Source organism: Corvus hawaiiensis, chromosome 17, assembly GCF_020740725.1.
Source record: "Corvus hawaiiensis isolate bCorHaw1 chromosome 17, bCorHaw1.pri.cur, whole genome shotgun sequence".
NCBI lineage: Eukaryota > Metazoa > Chordata > Aves > Passeriformes > Corvidae > Corvus > Corvus hawaiiensis.
This window is the reverse complement of record NC_063229.1, coordinates 9,634,567-9,653,815: the sequence shown is the minus strand read 5'-3', so window position 1 is coordinate 9,653,815 and position 19,249 is coordinate 9,634,567. Positions and strand designations below refer to the sequence as shown.

The window sequence follows — 19,249 nt, the reverse complement described above, 5'->3', positions numbered from 1 at the left end:
TTGAGCAGATGGGACTGAATTTGTGTGTGAACTCTGTGGATGTTAGAAAGGTGCTCCAGGCTGGAAACAGCCTCCTTAATGCCAGTGCTAACACTGAACCATGTGTGCTTCAAGGCTGTAAGACCTCAGAGATTTTGTTTTTATAAGTAACAACCAGTAGCCTAAATCCAGGCTTCTAATGTGTGTGTCTGCACATAATAACATTTGGAACTGGGTCCAATTTTACAGTTGTGTGTTGACATGTGGACCCTCATATCAATTCTACAGTTGGGACTTTTTATATTGGAACAAATTTTAAGCTTTTGAGTGAAAGGAGTAAGATATTCTTCACCTTGGTGCTCTTAATTAGTTGGACCATAAACCACTGTTACATGGTAAATAAATCTTGATAGTAAGTTCCAAAAAAAAGTGGTAAAACCTAGAGAAAATGGCAGAATTGAATGCAGAAGGATTTGTAAAGCTGTGGCATCAAAGGCAAATATGGAATTGCAAAGATAGTAACTGGAAAAAATTCAATCTGAAAATCCTGGCACTGCTGATTACTGTCAACATTTAGGATCTTGTTTTCTGTTTTGGAATTTAAGAGGAGGATAATCTGGAGCATAACTTACAGGATAACTTGCTGCTGGCACTAAATGGCCTTTTATTTTGGATAATACTGCCAAATTTTATGAAAAGTGATCAAAAGCCCTGTGAATTTTTCTCAGCTTTATGTTGGTCGTAAGGATCCTTTTTTTAGGTGATCATGAGAATTTCTCTACTCAGTATCTGAGGGTTGCTGTGGGGTAAACTTGGAGATGTAAACCCAAGGAAATAACATGTTTATTGCAAAGTATTGCTTGTAAGTAGTAACCTTCAAATAACATTAATTTCATAGTTGTGCTCTATTGCCAGTTTACTTTGGGTGGGGACTTAAAACTTTGTTATCTGTGGTCTTGGATTTGCTTGTTGCTCTTCTGACTTTTAAACCATGTTTATAGCCCCTCTATGGCAGTATAAGAAGGGAAATTCTGGGTTCAATCAGCTCTTGCTCTTTGAGGATTTCTGCTCTTCTGTGTGCTACACACGATGCTTGTTCCCTCGAGGAAAATGTGTTACAGTGTGCCCCTCAGTAGTCTGTGGGCATCTGAACATGATTTCAAGTGTAGCATCTCTTTCAAAACCAAACTCCAACAAATTCACCGTAAAAACTGACAGCTGTTGTTCTCCGGTTACTTCAGATGGGTTTTCTTACAAGTCTGTAGTAACTTCAAGAAACGTTTCTCTGGGATGTTATGAGCCACTGGAGGATTGGCTTCAAATCTAGTCCTTTTTAACATAAATTATTTGAAGTCTGGGCAAAGTAAGGTGCATTTTGTAACGAATGTGGAGGATTGTAGGCAGTAGCTGTATTTGTGGCACTCTTCCCAGATGAACCTGTTGCTTCTTTTGGTACAACCTGGGGTTTGTCTCAGTCTTGTCCTGGATTTTGTAATCCTGTCATTTCCTTCCCCCCGCAGGACTTGTGGAAGAGGAAACATAAAGATCTCCAAATGAATAACCGAAAGGAAGATATGGAGATTGCTTCCCACTACCGTCACCTGCTGCGGGAGCTGAACGAGCAGAGGCAGCACGGGATCCTCTGCGACGTCTGCATCATCGTGGAGGGCAAGATCTTCAAGGCTCACAAAAACGTTCTCCTGGGGAGTAGCCGCTACTTCAAAACCCTCTACTGCCAGGTGCAGAAAACCTCTGACCAGGCCACAGTCACCCACCTGGACATCGTCACTGCCCAGGGCTTTAAGGCAATCATTGACTTCATGTATTCCGCACACCTGGCGCTGACCAGCAGGAACGTCATCGAGGTGATGTCGGCTGCCAGCTACCTGCAGATGACAGACATCGTGCAGGCCTGTCACAACTTCATCAAAGCAGCTCTGGACATAAGCATCAAGTCTGATGCCTCGGAGGACCTGGTCGATTATGAGCTGGGAGCCCCTTCCAGCAGCAGCACGGACGCTCTGATTTCGGCAGTCGTGGCTGGCAGGAGTATATCCCCCTGGTTAGCTCGGAGAACGAGCCCAGCAAACTCCTCCGGGGACTCAGCCATTGCCAGCTGCCACGAGGGAGGGAGTAGTTATGGGAAAGAGGATCAAGAACCAAAACCAGACAGCCACGAAGACATTTCATCCCAGTCTCTCTGGGCTAGTGACATGGGCTATGGGTCTTTGCGTATCAAAGAGGAGCAGGTCTCACCGTCCCATTACGGAGGGGGTGAGCTGCATCCTGCCAAGGATAGTGCAATACAGAGTGGGTTCTCAGAGCAAGGAGTGGGGGATGGCTGGCAGCCCACCGGCCGCAGGAAGAACAGGAAAAACAAAGAAACTGTGAGACATATTACGCAGCAAGTGGAGGATGACAGCAGGGCAAATTCTCCTGTGCTGTCCCTTTTACCTGCCTCAGGATGGCCGTACAGCAGTCGAGACCCAAGTAAGTCATTCTTCCAGTTTTTAGGGATGAAACTGAAAACGTTAATTAGATCTATTTATGGGATGATCTTATCAGCCTCTGAAATAGGAGCTTGCCAGAAACAGAAAAATGTAGAAACTTGTGTTGCCAGCAATTCAGAAGCACCAAGCACTGTGTGGTTCAGTCAGGAGCCTCGATGGAGGCTGGTTCTCCTGTGAAAGTGGTAGTTTTGTTTTGGCCTTGAACAGCCTAAATCACCCCAAAACCACCACTCTAATTGTTGGAATTAATGAGAGAAAAGGTTAAAGGAATTTATTTGAGCAGGTGTGTGCATTGATGTCAAGGTTGAAGAATTTTCCTTGCGCCGTATATTGATGATGTAATTACACCACACACACAGGTGTAATTTAGTCTTACCGATACCATCTTCAGAATTTCCTGATATTCAGGTGTCACTTTCTCTTGGGTAAGAAAACCACCACAGCTTGTCACTGCTTATGGCAGGATAAGTGTTTAGTAACTCTCGAGAACAACATGTTTTTCTGAGGCGCTACTATGGCTTCAAGTGTATTTTGATGTGTGACTACTTGTGGTCTGAGACAAGTGGCTGCGTTTAAAGTGTGTAGCCAGCGAGAAAATTGTTTTCTTGACTTCCCATGAATCTTCAGTAGTTATTTTTTTGTCTCAAGATAACTGTCCCATTTGATTCATTAATCAGTGGCAATAAATAGATTCAGGAATGCTTCTGAACTAGGAGTTTTGGATTTTTTTTCTAAGGACTTTAAGGAAGTGTGTTAGTAAACTGTCTCAGGCTGACTTCAAGAACTTAGTCTGTGCTGTGAGTTAGCCTGTGTTTCATTGCATACCAGAATCCAAGTCATCCAGGAGAAGGGTGTGTGAGATTATAGACTTTTATGTTGCCAAATTTGGATGAAAAAAACAATACAAAGAGTACTGAAAGTCTTAAAAGTCTTTATGGGCTGAAAAAGGAGGCTGAAGTTGCTCACATACTGGAGCTTAAATGTGGTTTTCATTGAACAGTAGCTCTGCAAATGTCTTGAGATTTATTATGCTTTATGGTTATCTGCTGCAGCAAGCTTGCATGTAATTATTCTAATTAGCTGATGATACAATCTAAACAACGTCAGTTAGAAGAAAAATGCGAGATAATTTAAGATAACAGTGATTTATGAAGAATCTCATTTTTACGATGCATGTATTTTATCCTTGTTTTGAGTGAAGACTCAGCATGGATTTCCTGGTCTCTGTTCTCATGCAACTATTTTTCATTTTCCGTGGCATCCCATAAAAACAGCTTGATCACTTGTACTGTCTGAGGGGTGTGGGTCTGGACAGGTATCTGGAGTGAGCCAGACATGTTGGAGTGGCTGCAGAAACAGAGCTGCAGCTCTGAGCCTTTTGGAAAGCTGGGTATAGATTGAGTGTCTTTACTGAAAATAGTGCAGAATAGAAGAGATTATATTACTGGAAGCTGAATGAAACTTAGATTATTTAATTCCTAATTGTTAAGGAATTAAATTGCAGTGCCTGTTTGCAGATGAGAGGAAGGTGGCTTGAGGGGTTGACTCAGCACAGTGCTGAGACAGCACGTCAGCAGGCACATCAAATTATTTGTTCCCAATCTTGTCTGAAATGCAGTTTCCAATAAAGGAGGTGGTTCCAGTGGTGGGAAAAGAGCAGCTGAGTGGTGGTGGCTGGGGGGAAGAGTTTCAATATTCCAGTAGTGCTGGTAAAAGAAAAAGAAAAAATTAATGGCAACACTTCTTGCTGTCCAAACTGAACAGGCTCAGAGGCTGCCTGTGCTGGCAGAGAGCAGCGTGTCCGTGAGGAAAAAGGGGGGGTGTGTGGAGACTGAGCTGCTCCTGGATTCCCCATATTTGCCATCTGGAAAGGTGAATGCAGGTGAAATTCTCCTTTCTGCCCTGCTGGCAAGGGAGGTTCCTCTGCATTGTGGGGTCTGAAATTGTGGGGCGAGTGCCTGTGGGCTTAACAGCCAGGATTGTCTCTGCAAGCCCTGCATGTGTCTTAGGTCAAGTTGGTGTCCTTGGGGATTTTTTTGGTAAGATTTCAAAGGATTTGAGATCCATACATGTTCAGTTTTAGTTAACCATGGACACCTTGTCCATAGGCAGCCTCTCGTGTGGTAAACCTGTGGTTTGGAGGAAATCAGATGGGCACTCAGGTGAGGCTGCTGCTCTTTCACTGCGAAGTAAAAGCAACCCTGTTACCCCAAAAACATCCCTGTCTGGAGCCCTGCAAGCAGCAGGATCTTCTGGTCTTGCATGGGTCTTTCCCATATCCAGCAGATGGGAGATATTTTCCTGCAAACTTCTCCACCTCCTGAGCTACAGGGTTGTGCCTAGGTTGGGTTTTGATACCCCAGGTTTTTCCCTCTCCTGTTAGAACTCAGCAGTGCTGTCGGGGTGTTGCAGACTTGACTCGTAAGTGTGAACAATAATTGATTTTTCTTGTGTGCAATTGGATAATGACACAGTGCAGACACTTGTAACAAGTATTTGGGTTGTGTTTAAATTTCAGCTTGAAGTTGTCTTTGATTTAGTCATGTCAGGTTTCATTTCTTAAAACAGGCTTCATAGTCTAGGGCTCTCTTTTACCTCATTTATTTACAAGTGTCCCTGTCAGCAATGTTCACAGCTAAGATGGAAAGCTGCTCACTTACGGAGGAAATGGGTGTTGAATGTTCTTTCAGAAGTAACTGAGAGGAAAGAAAGTTACCTAGAACTCTTTGTTCTTTGGGGCTCGTTCACTTTTCTGATCTAATCAGTTATTCTAAGATGCTGCTTGCTAAGGCTGAAAGCTCTTGTTGGGATCACTGGGGTGCTGTTTACAAATGCCTCTATACTGCTGGGCTAACACGTGCCCTCTGGAAATGCAAAAGCTGATTTAGGAGAATACTTCTTCAAAGTTCAGTCTTCCTCCTGAAATTGTGCAAGATACTCTTTTGGTCGTGGTTGCAAGCAGCACTGCATTTCAGCAGCATTTTGGAAGGGGAATCTTGTAAGTAACTATTGTGTCACCCTTTGAATTCAGTGATTATTTGGGGCAGGATATTCACAGATGAAAAATATGCTTCCTACTCCTCTGTTATATAGGGTTACTTAATTCCTGTTATATTACAAAGAAGCACATTGCAATCACTGAAACTTTGCTTTTGGAACAACTCAGCTCGTTCATACTCAGCAGTGGTGCTGCTTTCAGTGGGAAAAACATTCTTACCAGTACAGGCAGGTGTATTAAAGTGTTCCAAATATTTAAGTAGACTATTTAAATACAAATCAATGACATCTCAAAAAAAGGCACAGGTTTTATTTAAATTGAAAGGGTAAGAAAATTCTTTGTGAACAGTTGATTTCCCATATGCTGGTGGGGTGCTGTTGAGAGTCTTTGAATTTGACAACATTGGAGATTAAAATAAAAAGGAATGTCTGGAGTAATCTTATTAATGGTAATCTAACATAATGGAAATAGCAAGAGATTGTTAATGTCTGCCATGAAGATTGTCTTTTTCATCCAAGAAGGAATAATCAAATACGATTTGCAAAAGAATACAAATGAAAAACTGAGGTGCTGGATTGAGACCGTGATTCAGCTCTCAGTTTCCCAGGGTGGTGTCAGTCAAGCACAAAGCTTGATGAGCACCATCTTTTCATGCTAGTTCCTATTTATTAATTTGGACTGTCTGTTTAGCATCAAACACATTAGGTTTTCTCTTTCTCATCCTGTTTGGGTTGTTCAGGATGTCAGTCTGTCATTCCTTGTAGGAAACATTCATATATATGTTTTCCTCACCAAGCCACATTAACTTGAAGCAGCAGTTCTCCAAAGTAAACTGAAGGATGGGCTTTTATAAATAATAACTTTCTTCATAACTGAGCCAAGAAGAATTTCCTCCATGGACTTGCCAAAAGAACAGGTCTGCCTTTTATTTTATCCCTTTTTCTTGAATTTCATAGGTTTTCTAAAGAAACATATTGCTGTTTGTTAGTTTTTGTGTCAAAGATGCTTATGAAATTCAGAAGCAGTCGTGTGCCTTGAACATCTTTATTTGCCTTAGGTTCCTGTTCCTTTAACCTTGCTGGATAAAATTTTTACAGGATTACACATCCTGAGTGCATGGACTACAGGATCAGGTGGTGTTTGAAAGGCTCTTGCCAAAGAGGATGGATATCTTCACTGTTAAGCCAGCAAAGTGTTGCTGGCTTTGCCTCTTCACATAATGGAAAACTCTGCCACTTGAAGGGTGTCTTTTGAAGGATTTATTGACGGCTTTATTAATGTGTTAGTTCAAGCATGGTGGTTATGATTCAGGAATTTATTTCCAAGGAAATACTCCCACGCATCTTCTGAGTGTTTGCACCCAAAAGCTGCAAGTGAATTTCTGTGTGCCAATTGACTGTGAAATGAAGCTAATTATTTTAAAAACAGAACAGCCCTTTTTAAAGGTGCTGCAGTTGGGGAACTCTTTCCTTTCCTTTAATATATGTAGTGGAATTTCTGTGTTCTGTTAAGAAGAGCTTCAGAACTTGAGTAAGCCCAGAGTGGTGACCTCCATGGGAAGGACAGGCAGGACTTCACTGTATCCTTCTGACTTTGCAGAGTTCACAGTTCCTTTAACATTTTCCCCATCAAAATCTTTAATTATGCACAAGTTTCCTCCCTCCCGGTGAGGAGACATTCAAGTAGCTCGTTTTCCAGTGACACACATGTGATTGCAGTGGCTGCTGCAGGGAGCTGCTGGCTCCCTGGGAAGCCTGAAGACAGCTGGTGTCATCAGCCTTTTCCCATCCCTTTTTCTGTCTTGGTTTCCAGAGAGCAAATTATGATTACAGGAGCTGTTGGGGAGCACAGATGCTGAACAGTTGGATCACATAGTGAGCTTACATTGCAAAAGGCTTCAGAGACAGGCAAGAAAGAGCTCTTTCCAGATGAGCTCAACTAATTTTCTGCAGGTGAGGTCTCTGGACCTGAGTGCAGGCAGGTGAATTTGTGGATTGCCTTATTACAGGACAATTTTATTCTTGAAAAAAAGTTGGTTTTTTCTCAGCAAGCTACTGGGCTTCCTATAACTTTGTCCCATTGTCAATGCATATCTTCAAATCTTCACTTGATTCATGTTTTCAAGTCATTATTAAATAAGTAATTCCCCTGAAAATTCTCCTGTTTCCATTGTGGTATTTGGCAAGCATATTAGTCCAACTAGAGGAATCCAGATTTTGCAAAATGAGAAAAGGAGGGAAATATGAGTGAGGTGTTGGTACTCAGAATTCAGGTGTTTAAGGAACTCCTAAAGATTTTTGCTCTGTTCTACAAGACAAAAATGAAGGTATTGAAGGAGGTGCTGAGAGAAGTTTTGGAAGCATGTAGTGTTGAAATAATCCAGCCAGAAAAATCACTGGGACAGAATACAGGAAGTTACTCTTCCTTTAAATGGACTTTGCTTTGAAGAAAGGGAGTCTCCAGTCCACCTGCTGTGGTCTGAGTCCTGGTTGCAGTGGGAAAACTTCAGGTGTTTAATGGTTTGTTACAGCCATGACTGAAAACTGGGCTGGCTAAAATTTCAGTTGTCAGATGAATGTCTGATGTCCTAAAAACCAACACAGGCTCAAATTTTAATACTTTACTGCTGTTAGTTTGTTACTTAAACCTCTTTTATACCTCACTTTGGAAAGATCACTTTTTAAGCAGGATAGATATTTTGGATCAAAACAGCTTATTGGAAAGGTGTTGGAGTATTTTTTGAGGGTAGGTAATAGTAAACTACAAATTGCCTGCCACTTGGAAAATTAAGTTCATTACTGCATTTTCCCACCTTCTTTTACAGCCATGACGATGCAGTTATGGTGCAAGGTATTAAAACCGTCTTTGCTACAATTGAGGGGGTTTTGCTGGGGAGATATTTTGACACCATAAGCCCTGGTGGCCAGTGATGCAGCCAGACGTGGAGGGGTTACAGCTCTGTGCTCTTATGCCACCCCCTGAATTCTTTCTTAGCCCGAAATCGGCTTAGCCTGCATTCCTCAGGCTTAGGAGCTGCCCAGGTTTCTGGACCCTCTCTGGAACTCTTGGTGTGCCTGAAGCACCAGTGCACAGCATGGAGGTGGCTGAGAGTTGCCTCGAAATGCAAAACTAAAGGGAAAAAAACCCACGCCGAACACCACTGATCTCTGTGTCCATATGGAGAATTTTGCAGAGGGTGCTCAGTGAATAATTCAGGTTCTCTGTATCACCACAGGTACAGCCTAATGGGGTTATCAGGATACAATCTTTGCAGGAGTAACTTTGGAGTTTGTTATTGAAGGGTTAGGTCAGGTTATTTTCAAGTTTGGAAACTAAAATCGTTGCTTTAAACCCAGACACACTTACTCCCTGGCTACACCCTGGCTTTAAAATGGTTCCACCCTAAACCAGCTTTAGCTCAAAGCTCAGTGTCTGTTTCCTTTCCCCACCCTGCATTCCATTTTCCCCAGGCTCCCAAGCCCTCCTCCTCCTTCTCCTCTTCCTCCTCCCCGTGGTAGCAGTTCTGATTCTGTTAATCTGCTTTAACTCCAGAGATCAGAGGCATTTCCCCTCTCCTGAGTGCCCTTCTCACTATTTTATTTGTTCCTTGTGCTTTTCTTTACAGAGATCTCAACTTTTCCAAAACTTTTTACCCCTTTTGATTCTTTACTTTGAAATTACAAGTGAGAAATCAAGAAGGTTTTAGTATTTTAACATAAATTCTAGTCCTACTTTGCAATCAGCCCTGTCCAGGACTTTAATTTCCCTACTTGCAGTGCTGCTGTTGCATTAAAACATAGTAGGAATTAATTCTTCAGATGCAGTGCCTGGGAATCAAACCCAACCTTCTTTGTACTGGTTTTTGATTTATTTTTCATTCTATCTTTTTTTTTTTTTTTTCAAGGCACTTGTTTCCAAAGGAAAACATTTTATTTCTGTCCCTTCATGTTTGTGTCTGCCTCTGTCCCAAGGAGCAGCAGGGAATAGTGTCACTCCTTTTACTGCCTGAATTAGGAGACTTGGAAAAAGAGGTTAATATTATAGTACTTTTAAAGTGATATAGTACTTTTAAAGTGATTTTAAAGTGACTATCACTTTACTGCACAATTCTCTGCATATTTTGGAGAAACAAGAGTGGCTTCAGGTATTTCTGCACTGCCCAGTCATTCTTGCTCCTGCAAAGATACTTCATTATCCCATTTTAGAAGAGTTTCAGAAACAATTAACTCACCCAGTTTAACCATTCTTCTCTTTTTTGGATTGGTTCTGTTTATCCTTTTTTAGGAAGATCAGCAGTTGGCCAGATTTGCTCTGTAGCGCAAGGAACGGTTGAGTTGAGGTCACTAACAGGAGGTGGGGGAGCAGCAACAAGCAGCAGGGTTTGGGCCAGGAGCTCCTTTTGCTGACCACAGAAAAGTGTCTGCAGAGCTTGATTCAATGGTAGAAAAACAAATATTATGGGAAAGAGATGAAAATTGATTATTTTTTTTCCAGGTGCCTGGAAGAGTGGAGGGAATTTTCCAGTTACTTGTACACTGATTACTGTTTTGAGGAGGATGACAAAGATGGGGATACGCTTGAGCTTTTGGAATACGCTGCAGGAATAGCAACGTAAAACCAGGTCATATTTGCGTAGAACAAGCCTGGTTTATTTTAGCAATAGTGTTCTAGAGCTGGTGAGGAGAATGTTTCTGTTGGTGAAACACAGATAATGAACATCCTATGGCTGTAGGCTAGGAAATTATATTGAAGCCTCAGTTGGCATGGGCTCCTCCTGAGCCCTCCAGAAACAGAAGCAGCATTGGGAATCGGCACTTTCCTGCAGGATTGTGTTTTTCAGAACTCAAATCCTGACAGTGCCAGGTCACCCTGCTTTGAGTCGTGGTGGAAAAGCTGTAGTGGGACTCAAATCTGAAAGAAGAGGGGTGGGAAAGCACAGCCTCAAGGAGACCAAGTTTTTGATTCCATAAGGATTCACTTAATATATCTTACTGCCTTTAACATAAAGGCAGTTTTTAATGATCATATGTGTTGTGGTTAAATATCTATGTTTGCTTGATTGTTTCCTGCTCTAGGAAATTGGAGCTGATTCTGAATGCTGTGCACATTTATTGTATCCACATGTCTGCTGTTATGCTTGTAAAACAGTGCAAATCAAACCCGATATAACTCATGGCATCACTTCCCCGTGTAAATATTGCAGTGGGTGAGAACGCTGGGGTTTGCTTAACAAACAGTGAGTTGTGAAACACTTTTGGAAGATTTCTGTTAGAAAGGAGGAGGGAACTGAAATACAAACTTCAAGGATATTTTTAGCAGCTGGTAAAACATTGTCATTTTTCTGCCAGCCTGTGTGCTCTTTTTTTTTTTTTTTTTAATTCCCAATCAAAAAGCACACTATGAAATGAAAGCTATTTTTTCTTTTTTTTCCCTGAGAGTTTAAAAATTAATTGTCTTTTGTACAGAAGGAGATCAAGCCAAACCTTCCTAAACCTGCACAAGAAACATCATCCCTGGAATTCTAGATAAAATCTACTGTCAAGCAGATACTTGACCCAAATAAGTAGAAGAACCTTAGAAAATTAAATCTTTGATTTCACCTAAGTTTTTTTGGGTCACAATTTGGCAGTGTACCTGAAACAAAAGCTGAGTTTAAGTGGCTCCCACTTTCCTTTGGTATTTAATTGCACCCCCACGCTCTCCTGCAGTTGTTCCGGTGAAAATCTCCGTGCAACCATGTAGAGAACCAGAGAGAGGAACTGATCTGTATTTAAAAATAACTTTTTAAAATAAATCGGTTTATTTTTAACATATTAGTTCCTGTCTCAAGTTCAATCACAGCTATATGTGTGGTCTTGGTACCACTGAGGGGGTAGCAGGAGGAGGGTGCAGGAATTTGGGGTGGGAGAAGTTGCTGATGCTGAGACCTCTTCCCTTTCTGCTTGTCATGTTGTAAACAACAAAAAAACCCCTAAATTTTCCATCACACTGAAAATTATCCAGCTGTGTGCAGGAGATCCAAAACATCTGCCCCAGAAAGTGTGATGCCTGCATCCATCACAGGCTGCTTCCAGGCCCGATGCTGTTGACTTTGTTCATTAACAAGTCGTGTGGTGGGATGTTGTGAACCCTCAAGTGAGTTGTTGGATGGCACCAGGCTGGGAGGGATGACTGGCTGGAAGGCAGCGGTGCCAGGCACAGCAGGAATTCCACCAAGACAAGTGTGAAGTCCTGCATGTGGGACAGGATAACCCTGTGCAGCAGTTTGGGTTGGCAGCCAAGGAGAGTGAAAGCAGCTTTGCAGAAAATGTCTTCTGGTGAGTAAGGAGCTGAAGAGGAGCCTGTGTGCCCTGGCAGCCAGGGAAGGCTGGCTGCCTGCCTTAGGAAGAGCATTTGGAGTACAGGATCCAGTTTGGGGATCTCCAGGCCAAGAAAGACTTTGACAAGCTTGAGCAAGCGCAGCTGAGGCCATCAAGATGATGTGTGTGAGGAGAGGCTGAGACAGCTTGGTTTAAAACCTTGAAGAAGAGAAGGGGGGTGGGTGGATTATCCAGGGCCAGACCCTTGTCAGATGTGCCTTGAGAAAGGATGAGAGGTAATGAACACGAATTACAGGAAGGGAGATTCTGATGGGGTGAAAGGAGGAGATTCCTCACAAAGTGGTCAAAAGGTGGAGGAAGCACCTGGGGAAGTTCTGCTCTGTCTTCCCTGCTGGTATTCACAACTGGGCTGTACAAGCCACTGAAATCTAAATCTAAAAGTAGCTCTGAAGTTACTTTCAAGGTAATTTATTCTGCAATTCTTAGAGATGACTCCAGGTGACAGAGCAGTAACGCTGCCCTAGGTCAGGATGATTTCTCACTCCCCTGTCTGGTGACACCACTTCAGGTGTAATTCCAGCTGCTCCTCTTTCCAGACTGTACTTTCCCTGGTTCTTGCCTTGCTGACAGCAAGACTCCTGTACTCAAAAGTGTCTTTCCTTCTGTTCACCTTTCCACAGTAATTCTGCCAAAATGGGTCCTGCAGTGAGTGAGCTACAGGAAAGGGTCAGGAGCTTTTTGTGGCAGGAGGTGACTTGAATTGCCATCGTCTTTGGAGGTTGTGGGACTTGCAGAGAGTTTACTCCAGGTGCTGATCAGTGAGACCTCCAGTTCAGAAAGGTGTGCTGGAGGAATGGCTCATGAAACACCCCTGCATTCCAGGGGGGCTGAGGAGGGGTTGGGAGTGCTCCTCAGAGATTGCTGAAATTTGCCAGGTTGATGGAGAAACACACAGGAACTGTTTTAAAGCTCTGTAAATGGTAAGTGAGGTACTGTTGCCATCCTTTGAAGGACTCCAGTGCCTGTGGCTGGCTCCCCCCTCACTGCTGGAGGTCACCTCCGTCACACAACCCCGGCATCCCAGAGACTCGGAACACCGAGGGAGAAACATCCCTGCTTTGTGCTCCTGCCACACTAAACAGGGCTTTGAAGAGAGGATGAAAGATTTCTTGGATCCCCTCTTATCTCAAGACTGTAATGAAAAGGGCAATATTGAGAAAGAGCGACCTGGCAAAACATTGCCTTTAGTTCTTGGGGAAAAAGCTTGTTTCTTTGAGTTTTCCAGCAGCCGATGCAACCTTGTATGGCTTTTATTCACGCCTTTCTCTCTTCTCATGGGTTTAGTTCTCCAGCTACTGATTTCTAGATGTTCAACTGTCTACGTAAGAGAGCAGGAATAAAAGATGAAAAGGGGGAAAAATAATTAAAAAAAAAAAAAATGAAAGAGAATAATAGCATTGGGAGTCTGGGAAACCCCACTGGGGGTTTACTGAGAAGGTTAAAACACAGTACAAACAAGAAATAAGTGGTGTGAGAGAAGCAGACGCTGAGGAAGTACTTTGGTAACAGCTGAGTTTAAGATGTAATGAGAAAAAATGATAGAAACAGGGAGAAGAAATATAAGAAAAAGAATTGGTTTGCTTATTAAAGTAATTAATTAAGGTAGTAAATGGAGTCTTTAAAATGGAGCTTTTCCTAGCTGTTTCTGGGATGGCATGTGTGTTTTGCTCAGTCATTGGACTAGGTTTAATGCTTTTTACTGTCAGCTTCTTCCTAGATCTTTGAAAATAAATTATCACATTAACATTTGGATACTTCTAGTACATTGCATTACTTTGATTTGTGCCATAGCCCTTTCCAAGGGGCTGCCAGATGTCTGTAGTGCTTGATTTTCTTTGACAAGTGGAACTTGGTTTTCCCATTCCTGGGTTTGTGACAGGAGCTTGGTTTATAGGACTTCCAGAGCTCACACAGTAGCCACTCTGGGTGTGTTGGGAATATTGTGCTGCTTCTGTTGTCCTGGTGTGAGGTTTATTCCTCTTCTTGGATCTATTAAAGCCTGGCTGGTTTGTGTGGCTGGGAATGAAGTGTGTTTTGAGCTCAGCTGGGACGGGTGACCTCTGTGATACAGTCCTTGTACCCCTGTTATGTGATGCTTTCATGTGTAGGGAAGAACTTTACTATTGTTTCCAGAATTGCATGGAAGTACTGTTGCCAAAATGGTCAAAAAATAGGCCCTGTGTTTTATTTGACAGTAAAAGCTAACAATAAAATATTCATCCAAGTCAACAAACTTAAGAAAGCTTTTCTAAAGCTTCTGTGTTTTGGAAAGTAGGCTGGTGTAATAGAATAACTGCAAAATAATGATTTGCTAAAGAGACTAATGAGCTCAGTTTTCCGAGCAGCATTAATCCCGTGTTTAGCTCGGGATTTCCTGCGTGTGGAGCCCTGAAGTCCCAGGGGCTGTCCCAGCAGGGTGAAAAACGAGCTCTGGAGGGCTGGGATGGAGCTCTGGGCCCCGTGGCAGTGAATAATTGCAGAATAGAAGCTCATTGACTAAAGCCTGGTTTACGTGGGGCTGAAGCGCTGTAGTAAACAGTTTGGATTACTGGGAAGTGACGGATGCTTTCGATTCATATAATTCTTTGGCTAAATCTTGTTAAAAGGAGCTGCATTCTAGAGAAAAGAGAAGTGGTTTTGGAGGCACCGTGGAGAGGAACTTGGTGCATTTTTTGGGTTTTGGTGTGCTGAGAGTATTTTAGTACTTATGTGACTAAGTGGATATTTATTTTGCCATAATGTGTGTTTGATTAGATTACATCAGCTATAAATACTGGGAGCTCTGAAGCATCTATTTCGTTGTCTGTCTCTAATCTTGGCTTTTGAGGAACATTTAATGTCTTGTTGTGGTTACAATTAATCTGCGTGTGTTTTAGCAATTAGTGTTTATGTGCAGCGGGCAGCAGCCGATTCTGGCAACTGTCAATCAGCAGCTGTAACAGGCTCTGAGAAAGGAGGGCAGAAAGCACAAGGTGATTCCCTGCCTGCCTGGTTATTTGGGAACACATTTTTGTGGGCAGACACCCTTTCTGGCCTGAGTTACGTGCTATGATTCCCCGTGTAGGCAGTGGAACAGGGCTGTTATCGTGGCTTTGATGTGATGAAGCTCTCTGTCACCTTACCAGTTTAATGGGCTAAAGTTTAATTTGCTTCCTTCACCACCTTTTGTAACAGCTGCTGGTTTTTTACTGTCTTCTAATTTTTTTTTAATGTAGGCATGCTGGCTGGTTTTAAAAAAATCTTCATTATCATCTAGAAAAGTGGATATCCTGTGAGCTGCTGACAGAGGGATGACGAAATACGTAAAAATTCAAAGTATTTGAATTCTTCTGCTTGGCTAAGATTTAATAAAACTGATAATATGAAATAATACAAGCAAAACACAGATGGAGGAGGGAAAATGGTTTGTTTTAAACAGAGAACATCTCTGGTAGTTCACATTTATGAACTTCCTCCTGTGTTTGTAGCCCCCGGCCTTGGGCTTTCCCTACATCTCCGGGGTGTGGGAACACTCTGCCTGTGATTGCTTTTTCCTTATTGTTTCCTTTGAGGCTGTTTGTTTTTTAAAGGGACAGCCTAGCAGTAGGATGTACTGGCAGAACAGTGCAGCTTAGTAAAACCAATCTGAACATATTCTGGAATCTGATATGCTCTGAGCTGGGACTGAGAAATTCACCGGCTGCCTGGCTCCGCAAGCTGGACACCTTGAGTGAGTCCCCGCATCTTTCTCTGGCAGCCACCACCTGTAAAATGGAGTTAAAAATAATGATCTTCCTTCAGCTGTTTTCCAGGTTACAGGAGGTGGGCACAGTCCCAGTGTCCTCATTAGCATTTTTTAATAAGGCTCTGCAGGTTAATGCCTTGCCCTGGTTTGAAGTTGCGGAAGCCGAGTGCTGGAGTGTCCCCACTCTGCCTCCTCCCCTCTCCTGAGCTTCTGTTCAGGAGTGAGTTTATTGCACTGCTATGTGTGGACAACACCTGAATTCTTTGCCCTGAAGAGCGCAAGGTGAATGTGTGAAAGCAGCAGGTATTAATTTTGTACGTATCCTACCACTGGTTTGAGCTCTAATAGTACCCTCTTGCATTAAGTAGATTTAAATGTCTTTTAAACTAGGAGGCAATAAAATATTCAGGATCTGCGAAACAGCTTCTTTTTGCATCTGATAGCTCATTATCTGAGCCTTCTCTTTGGATATGGGTTTTTTCCCTCTACATTGAGAGGAGAAATGCCACAAAGGCATAAGTTTGTTGGGAAGCTTCAGCTCCATTTGCCAGGTGCTCAGCTGGGCTTTGAGTGTGTCAGCTGTGTTTGCTGCTGCAGATCGTGGAGTAGGTAATTGCAATTTGTTTAATGCACTTTAAAAATGGGCCAACAGCCCTTTTTGTGTGTAATTTTTGTAGTTTCATGTGAAGAATAGAGAGGAGTCTGAGAGTCATTTTCCTTTACATAAAAATACTTAAATTATTTAAGCTGGTAAGAGAGTCAAAGTTCAAACAAAAGAGGCTCTTCAATTAGACCTCCCCAAAAAATACAAAAATAAACTGTGTTTTCACAGGAAGGAATTTACCGTATCATAGCTTTTTTGGTTTTGTTTGGGTTCAGTAATTGATACATTTATACTAATATGTTTTATATTTATACAGTTTCTTTGTAGTTACATGTTGTAAAGTGGCTGATTGGTATCTTTTTTTTTTTTTTTAACTGTATCACTTCTGTATAAAACCCACCCTGTGCTATATGCTGGGAACCACTGGTTACTGTGTATTTTTTAGAGTAGGTGACCCCAAGGGATTTATACTCAGCTTTTAGAGGCTGCTTATTACTGGATTTCTCAAAACCTGCATCATGGGGAAGAAATGAAAGAGTGAAAATTTGGACTACCAGAGTGTCAAATTAGGGAGAAAATAGAACTTTAACCTTTGAATGTAATTTCAGTACTAGCAAACCATCCTGAATTCTTTGTTTAAGATAAATAAATAGTTTTATCCAGGTTGTGGGTAAAATATACATCCCCTCCCTCAGCCCTGCCTTCATAGCGTGTGGTACTGAACTGATGCCCAGTTGGTGAGGCAGGAGGGAACAGGCTGGAAAAACAGAACCCCCAGCTGTGAGGCAGGAAAAGGGGGATGAGAAGCAGCACTGCCACGTGAAAAGCAAAGCCAAAATAATTGTTGCTGCATTCCTGGTTCTGTTTCCCAGATGCACAGTGAGGCAGGTGCATGGTCCTGGTCCCAGGGCCGGGAGTTTTCCCGTGTCTCTGACAGCATCTTCCCTCCTGCAGGTGCTGATGTGGCCGGGACGGAGCCCAGCAGCTCTGACAGCAGGGTGGAGCGGCCGGACCCCTACGCCAACGTGGAGGAAGCGCTGCTGGGCGGGGAATCCAGCTACATCCATCAGCCCCTGACTCCGGACAAGGAGGATGCGCTCCAGGCCGCCACCGTGGCCAACCTGCGCGCGGCTCTGATGAGTAAGAACAGTTTGCTGTCGCTGAAAGCCGACATGCTGGGCGAGGACAGCTCGCTGCTCTTCGAGTACCTCCCCAAAGGCACGCACTCACTCTCCCGTAAGTTGGTGTTCTTCTCTTGGATTTTTTTTTTTTTTGTTTACTGACACTTTAAGGGAAGTCTTTAGCGAGAAGAAAATACACATCACCGCCTCGTTGGTTGCTGGTGATGTGTTTATATCCAGGTTTAAATCCTGCTTAATCCCACTTTCTATAAAATTTGGAAACTTTTGTCTGATATTGACCCATCCTTAATGTTAACTGCTGAAGTCATAGAAGAAAATATTCAGCCTGTAGCGCTTGTCCTCAAATTTGTTTTGCTTGTTTGCACAATGGTACTTACAAACAAAATACAAACTATTTGAGTCATTATGGGAAAGGTTTTGAATCCAAACTTGATTGATGTTGAACAGCTTGAATGTTGCTCCTGCGTCTGTGGAAATAATTGGGGTGTTGTAGATTGCATGATCTTTACTTCTTGCAGTTTAATTTTAGAGCTGTAAGTAATGAGCAGCTATTGATTTTGTTATACTTGCACCTGGAAATGAATGTTCTTCTTCTGGTGGTCTGTTGGAGACAGCTGATGTGAACCATTAGGTGTGGACAGCTGATTTTTCAGCATATTTTCGTGTTTCCTTCATTGCAGCTTGATTGTCTAGTGCATAAAGAAAGAGACATGTTATTATGCTGTGTTTTAGTAATACTCTGAGAAGATATATCATTTGTGAACTAGACTAGAGCAAGCAGCAGCTTTCTGAGTACCACATGTTAATTTCCAGAAGAAAAGGTTCCTTTTCATCTATGCTGAGGAAACTGATCAGGTAAATAGAATGAAAAGTTCACTTAGGGATATCTATTACTCTGTTTTCTTTTAGCTTCTTCAATGGCAAAAGACAGAGAACTTTAATGGTCATAGAATTAGAGAATGGATCATAGAGTCCTAGAATGGTTTGGGTTGGAAGGGACTTTGAACATCATCCTGTTCCAACCCATTTCCATGTGCAGGGACACTTACCACTAGACCAGGTTGCTCCAAGCCCCTTCCAAGTGGCCAGCTGGTCACAGGAGTTGTGTGACAAAGGGAATTAACTGCACAATGCAGTGTCAGACTTAGTGTCTCTTTTCACTTCTCATGTCTGAACAGTGGGATTGTTTTTAAAAAAACTCCAAAAACCTTCAAGTTTCTGTACCTTATTCTGTAGCTTAAATATTTGTGGGGAATGGCTGGTGCAGTGTTCTGGTTTCTTTCACAGTAACTCACTTCCCGAAGGATTTCCAGTTAAATCACATTTCAGATTGGCCTCCAGGGCTGAAAATCCCTTAGTTGCAGTGGAGCAGCACAGATGTGGCTCAGTTCAGTGGCAGGGTTTGGGTGCAGGGAGCAGAGTGCCCTGAGCTGGCACCAGGATGGGTGGGAGCCTGGGTCGATGTGCCACCGCGGGTGATGGATGCACCGCGGGCTCGGATCTGTGTCTCCTGACGGGTGAAATCAGCAGTTTCATCTTCTGTCTTGATAAATTGGAATAATGGTGGCACTGCCCTCTATCCATCATCCTTCTCCTCGTTGGAGGTTTTTAGGTTTTGCTTTAAAACTGAAGCACCACTTGATGTAAAGATAAATGTGTATGAAGCAGTCATAAATCCGGGTTAAAAATTAGAGATTGCCCAACCAGCTGAGAAGCGGAGTTTGGGAATGGGCATGGTGCAGGCAGGAGACCAGCTGGATTTAAAATAAAGCTTGATACATTTAGAAAAGGGGGTGGTTGATAGCTCACTAAGGGGGTGGCATGGCTCAGGAGGTCCTGTCCAGCCTGTATTTGAGGTCCTTATTTTCCAGTCTTCTCACTAGTACTTGGATTTCATTCAGCTGAGCTTCAA

The 19,249-nt window shown here is 42.7% G+C and overlaps 1 protein-coding gene across 7 annotated transcripts in view; it reads left to right on the top strand.

Moving 5' to 3' along the window:
• ZBTB46 (zinc finger and BTB domain containing 46) overlaps nt 1-19,249 on the top strand; it is a 53,314-nt gene that overhangs the window by 14,100 nt on the left and 19,965 nt on the right. For all 7 annotated transcript variants that reach the window (XM_048321584.1, XM_048321585.1, XM_048321580.1 and 4 more), the window contains 2 exons: nt 1,500-2,469; nt 17,150-17,431. In XM_048321584.1, the coding sequence (XP_048177541.1) occupies nt 1,500-2,469; nt 17,150-17,431 (1,252 nt within the window). The remainder of the gene's footprint in view (nt 1-1,499; nt 2,470-17,149; nt 17,432-19,249) is intronic.